At 41.1% G+C, this 6913-nt stretch overlaps 1 protein-coding gene across 1 annotated transcript in view; it reads right to left on the reverse strand.

Moving 5' to 3' along the window:
- The window catches only part of GFPT1 (glutamine--fructose-6-phosphate transaminase 1), an 87210-nt gene that overhangs the window by 41101 nt on the left and 39196 nt on the right, over positions 1 to 6913 (reverse strand). The window contains exons 4-6 of the mRNA XM_007940086.2: positions 2155 to 2280; positions 1981 to 1999; positions 1449 to 1482 (exon numbers count right to left, since the gene is read on the reverse strand). Of these exons, the coding sequence (XP_007938277.2) occupies positions 1449 to 1482; positions 1981 to 1999; positions 2155 to 2280 (179 nt within the window). The remainder of the gene's footprint in view (positions 1 to 1448; positions 1483 to 1980; positions 2000 to 2154; positions 2281 to 6913) is intronic.

Consider the following 6913-nt stretch of genomic DNA (forward strand, 5'->3'; position numbering starts at 1 on the left):
TGAGTCGGGGCTGACTCGACGGCAAATAACAACAACAACAACATTCTATATTTATAAGGTGACTTTTGAATTACGCTAATATTTTAAATAATTACAAGTAAAATTAATTTTTAACAAAAAGTAGTATCTGGAAATCAAATAAAATGAAAACATATTCATATAATGCTATGTCCAGCTGGTAGCACAACCACACAGAGAAGGATTATTCCAAGTGACTCTAAAACATAGTAATTTAATTATACATCCTGTTGTTGTTGTTATGTGCCATTGAGTCGGACCTGACTCACAGTGACCCCTACTTAGGTTTCCAAGGCAGTATCACTAGGGTAGGACAAACCTACCATAAGGATAAAACAAAACAAATTCAACTTAAAAAATTTAAACTGTTTTCAGTAAATATACCATTAACATGGGTATTACTATTCTACTGTATGTATACTATGGGATAAATCATTAAGTTGCTGGTGTTAAGCATTGAGTTTTTTGGGTATGGTTGAAAGAAGACACAGATTTAAGATTAATGTGCTTAGAATTTGAATTGGAAGTGTTAGTATAAAGTCATGGTGTGTTTTATCTTTAAATTTAAAACACATGCACACACATATATACACATACATAGAGGCACATATATTTCTTAGCTCAGTCCACTGAAAAGTCCATGTCTAGCATTCAGTTTGTAGTCTTTAACTACCATTTCCACTAAATAGAACTAGGGTTCCTTGGAGAAATGGCTGAATAAAGGTCTGAAACAGGATTAGATGAGCCTGGAACATCTTGGCCAATAAGATAATAAAAAAGAGAACTAAGCCTATTGGGGTCATGTCAAAAGGATTCAGGAGCCAACCTGAATAAGCACCCAATAGCCATAGATGGGAAAATTTGTGCATCAGTTCAGATAATTACTTCAATGTTTTGAAACAAATCAAATATACTAAATATATGATTTATAATAACACTCAAAACAAACAACTCATTGCTCATCTTACAATATTAGAAAATTACTCTATTTTTGAAAAATCGTGAATGAAGGGAAAAAATCAAGTACTTATCTTGATTTTCTAAATACTCTGTACCTTCAGGATAACCCAGCAATTGATATGGAAAAGTTTCTCTTTACGGATATGTTCAAGATAACAAATAAAAAGGAATAACAATATTAGTCACTATTTAACAACTCTGAAGAATTAACTGAGGAGTCCTGGTGGCTCAGCAGTTAAGTGCTCAACTGCTAACTGAAAAGTTGATGGTTCAAACCCACCAAAAGCTCTCTGGGAAAAAAGATCTGGCAATCCACTCCCATAAAGATCAGAGCATAGGAAACCACATGAGATAGTTCTACTCTGTCCTATAAGGTCACTATAAGACAGGATCAACTTAACAGCACACAACAATGATGAATTAATCAATCTCGGCAATGATCATCAATGGCTGCTAAACAACATCCAGACTATGTACTTCTTGATGTAAACAAAAACTATACCACTTTATAAAACATACAAGGGACAGAAGAGCATGTTAAATGACACCACACAGAGATGTAGGCGACTCTACAGGACAAACCACCCAGTAAACTGCAAAAAAAGAGAGAAAGAAGGAAAACCTACCGATTAAAAGATTTAACAGACATATCAACTAAGTCTTTGCCTTTTAAAAATGTACATTTCAATATTTATAAATGAAATATCTAGGTATCTGTGATATCTATCTATATGATTTCTATCAGATTCCAAAATAACCTGAGCAGGAGGGATATTAACAAAAAACTCATTTGCCATCACGTCAATTCTGACTCATAATGACCCTACAGGACAGAGGAGAACTGCCTCAAAGGGTTTCCAAGGCTGTGATCTTTATGGAAGCAGACTGCCTCATCTTTCTCCCATGGAGCAGCTGGTAGGTTTGAACTGTCAACCTTTCGATTAGCAGCCAAACACTTAACCACTGTGCCACAAGAACTCCTACGAGGAGTATAGATGAATTTTACTGATCATGATAAATTCTGAAGTTTGATGAGATATATATACTCTCTACTTCTGAGTATGTTTGAAGTGTCCAGATTTCAAACATTAAAAGAACAAAAACATAAGAGCCTTCATGCTTTTCCCATCATCTGACCTTTAGAATCATTCCAAAGGACACAGAATCCATACATACCATTATTTTTATCAGAGCGCTGGGGGTGGCTATTGACTGGATTGGGTTCTCCATGTGTCGCCCAACGGGTATGCGCTATTCCCAGGTGTACATCAAATTCTATATCCAAGTCCATATCTTGTTGTTCTGAAGGAGATAAAATGAAAAATTCCAATATTAAATTATGCTGTAGAGATAATGCTATAAGATATATTTAAATATAATTATTACTATACTGTTCAAATGGAATACAATTATTGGAAGTGCAAATCAGGCATATTCAATATATTAATTAAAAGACATTTTTGTTAAAGACATATATTTGTTAATGTAGGTGAAATATTTAAGTAAAAATGATTCTAATAACAACCACCAAAAACAAGGTAGAGAGAAAGAAAAAAAAAGTGACAAAACGCTAACAATTAGTAAAGCTAGGTGAAGTGCAAAGGGGTAATAAGGGTACTAATCTTTTAATTTTCCTGAAATTTTTAAAATTTCCAAACTTAAGAACAGAATCAATAAAAAAAAGTCTACATTTAATCCTTGCTTTGAATAAATGACTATCATTTTAATTAGACATGTAAAGGTAAATTAATTTTCTCAATACCACACAATCTTATGACTACAATTTCTTTGGTCCCCGATATTTCTCACAACATAAACCGGAATTATGGAGAGCTTCTAGAATCAAAGACTAGACTTTGAGCAATGCTATGAAGTATGGGGTTACTATGGAATAAGAAGGCTGTTGCTCCTTTATCTTGAAAAAAAAAGTAACTGAAAACAGCTATTCCAATCCCTAGTCCCTAAAAATTAATTCTTCTTGCTTCTTCCAGAAAAAAAAAAAAAAAAAAGATAGCTCTAGTTATTAACGGGCAATGCCCCACTCCCAATTTCCTAAATATGAAAATCATTTGGCCAGGAAACCCCAGTTGGCTAAGAAACTGGATCACAATGCTTTCTAGAATTAGGTCTACATTAAAAGCAGATTCCTCAGGAGTCTGAATAGGAAAGTCCATGAAATTTAGCACACAGTCCTTATGGTTTGTATACTGGCTAATCAGAGGTCATTCTAAAACACAAATCTGACTCAGGAATAATGCTTAAAATTCTTGAATAGATTTCCACTGCTTCCAAAAGTGGTATGCAACCCTACCTGCACATTTGAATGATCCTAAACCTGGGCATAGGGATTTGTAAACAGTTCCTCGCAATTCTAATATAAAACCAGAGAACCATTTTCTACCAAGACAAACTCCAATACCTTTTCATGCCATACAAGGCCTGTCTATCTCTGGCCCCACCTAGCTTTCCATCCTTATCTTACACACCTCTCCAATTATTTCTCAAAGTTCTCAATGCAACTTTTACCAATAGCACCTAACATGTCCTGAGAACTTACTTGGTGCCAGGTACTATCACTATGGCTCAGGCTATCATCATCTCTCCCCAGACTATTTCAACAGAATCCTTGTGTCCAATCGTCCCTCCTAACAATGTAGTCTTTGCACACTAGTGACAATAATCCTTTTTCTGAAAGGTTAGATCATGTCCCTCCCCTGCTGTGGTAGTTAACTTTGTGTGTCAACTTGGCTAGGCCTGGCTGAGTGGCTGGCAGCTGGATGTAGCTATTCCCCATGGGAAGATTGGTAATTAGCTCCATGGTGGATGTATTAGAGCAGATGAGTAGCTGCTTTAGGGATGTGGCACGCTTGGACCCTGCATGTAGCTGTGTCGTTCAGCAACCTGACATCTCTGCCGACCTTAAGACTTTCAACGGACTTGAATTAATGGCCTGCCATGTGGTTTGGTAACATTGGGACTGTGCCTTTTTACCTGTCAACCTTGGGCTTGTCAGTCTCAGCAGCCAGCAGCTGTCTGAGTGAAGAAAAGCCTTTAGCTCTGGTGGCATGGGAGCAGGAGACAGAGCTGAACCCTAAGGTTGAGGGGCTTTCACCCAGCCCCTAGAGCCTGGCACTTTGAACTTGGACTTAGAGCCACCAAACTGTAAGAGAAAAAATTCCTGTTTGTTCAAACCTTCCCATTTGTGGTATATTCCTATCAGAGTGGCACTAGGTGAACAGAACAGAATATGGTACTGAGAGAGTGGGGTGCTGCTCTGACAGAAACCTAAAGTGTGGAAACAGGAGTGGAATGCGTCCTTGACCCAAGACCCTGGCAGAGAGACCCTGGCACACGGCATGAGAGACGGCAGGAGCAGAGCCCAGAGACTGGCATGAGAGACGGCAGGAGTAGAGCCGAGACCAGAATGAGACAGTGACAGCCTTACTAGCCCACAAAGGATAAAGGTGGATGCCACTGTGCAGGCAGCTTCCTGGTGGAGTGGGTTGCCTTCGGGTGTTAACTGGTAGAAGAAACCAGCATGAAACGGGAGTAGCAGGTTGGACAGCCCATGGAGCAAGAAAGCCAAGTGTCCTTTGGGGCAGAAAGATTCCTGGCGGAGTGGGTTGCCTTCGGGCATTAATTGGCAGAAGCGGAGAGACCAAGGAAACGGGAAGGAGAGCTGTCTCAGCCTCAAAGGGTAGGACCATGGCCTTTGGGGGTGGAACCACCATAGACCCCTAGGTTTCAAAGAGCCAGACCTTCACCAACTTGGTTCTGGTGTGTGGGGCTGCTCAGTCATGTGAGCCAGTGGGATGGAGCCACAACTGCTGCCCAAGAGTGAGGGGGCAGGGCTGCCATGCCCAAGAGGGAGAGGAACGGGCCCCGCCAGGCCAAGGGGGTGAGGTTGCCACTTAGAGGCACTAGGGGACTGGAGCCACCCAGTGAGAGAGATCTGTACAGATTCCACCCAATGAAGATCTGCACAGGTGCCAAGTTGACAAGGGGTGGAATTGTGGTAGTTAAGTTTGTGTCAACTTGGCTAGACCTGGCTGTGTGGCTGGGCAGCTGGATGTAGTTATTCCTCATGTTAAGACTGGTAATTAACCAGTAATTGGTTAATTTACTGGTAATTAACTCCATGGTGGAATGTATTGGAGCAGCTGAGAAGCTGCTTTGGCTACATAGTCTGCTTTCCACATAGAAGCAGCAGCTTTGGGAATGGTCTCAGCTTATGGCACACTTGAACCCTGCCTGTAGCCGTGTCATTGTTCAGCAGCCTGGCATGCTCTGCTGACCTTAAGACTTTCAATGGACTTGAATTAATGGCCTGCTATGTAGTTTGGTAACATAAGGACTATGCCTTTTTACTTGTCAACCTTGGGCTTGTCAGTCTCAGCAGCCAGCAGCTGTCTGAGTGAAGAAAAGCCTCTAGCTCCAGTGGGCCAGGAGAAGGAGTCAGAGCTGCACCCCAAGGTTGAGGGGCTTTCACCCAGCCCCTAGAGCTTGGCACTTTAAACTCAGACTTAAAGCCTCCAAACTGTAAGAGAATAAATTCCCGTTTCTTCAAGCCATCCCATTTGTGGTATATTCCTGCCGGAGTGGCACTAGGTAACCAGAACACCTACATAAAATCTTCCAGTGGCTTTACATCAGAGTCAAATCTGTCATCCTTAAGACCCTACATACTCCACTCCTCAGCCACCTCTCTAGCCTCATCTCCTGCCACTCTCCCCCTTACTGTGCTCCAACCCCACTGACCTTCAGCCATAAGCATGCTAAGCCCACTGTGGTGGTTAAGTTTGTGTGTCAACTTGGCTAGGCCTGGTTGAGTGGCTGGGCAGCTGGATGTAGTTAGTATTCCCCATAATGAGACTGGTAATCAGCTCCATGGTGGAATCTACCGTGAGCAGCCGAGTAGCTGCCTTTGGTTATGTGGTCTGTTTCCCACATATAAGAAACAGCTTTGGGAATGGGCTCTAGCTTATGGCACGCTTGGACCCTGCATGTAGCCATGTCATTGTTTAGCAGCCTGCCATGCTCTGCCGACCTTGGGACTTACAATGGACTTGAATTAATAGCCTGCTGTGTGGTTTGGTAACATTGGGACTGTGCCATTTTATTTGTCATCTTTGGGCTTGTTAGCCTCAACAGCCAGTAGCTGCCTGAGTGAAGAGATGCCTCTAATTCAGTGGGCTAGGAGCAAGAGGCAGAGCTAAAGCCCAAGATCGAGGGGCTTTCACCCAGCCCCTACAGTCTGGCACTTTAAACACGGACTTCTAGTCTCCCGAACTGTAAGAAAACAAACTCCTGTTTGTGAAGGCCATCCCATTTGTGGTATATTCTTATCAGAATGGTACTAGGTAACCAGACCACCCACTTAGGGTCTTTGTAATTAAGTGTTTCTTCTAACTAGAATTCTCTCCTTGAGATAATGACCCCAGTCTCTGTTCAACCATCACCTCTACAACACTATTTTTTCACAGCACTAATGACTACCCAACCTTATATATTTGTTTACTTATTGTCTGCCCCTTCTAACTAGACAGTAAACTCCAATCAGGACAGAAAATCTATCTTGTTCTCTAGTGTATCTCTAGGGCCTGAAACAGTGCCTGGTATAAAATACCCAAAACCAAACCCACTGTCATCAAGTCAATTCCACACACTATCTGTGATAATCAAGGTGTATGTTAACTTAGCTGGACCATGATTCTAAATGGTTAAAGCAGTTGTGATGTAGTCATCCCCGATGATGAGATCTGATGTAATGCAATCACCCCCATGATGAGATGTTCTATGAGTAGCCACTCAGTTGAAAGGGAGATTCCTTAGAGGTGTGGACTGCTTCCAGCATATATATATCATATATATGTGTGTGTGTGTGTGTGTGTGTATCATATATGTATGTATGTATATACATACATATATATAAAAA

Source organism: Orycteropus afer, unplaced genomic scaffold (assembly GCF_000298275.1).
Source record: "Orycteropus afer afer isolate SDZICR_OR568_19922 unplaced genomic scaffold, OryAfe1.0 scaffold00065, whole genome shotgun sequence".
Taxonomy (NCBI): domain Eukaryota; kingdom Metazoa; phylum Chordata; class Mammalia; order Tubulidentata; family Orycteropodidae; genus Orycteropus; species Orycteropus afer.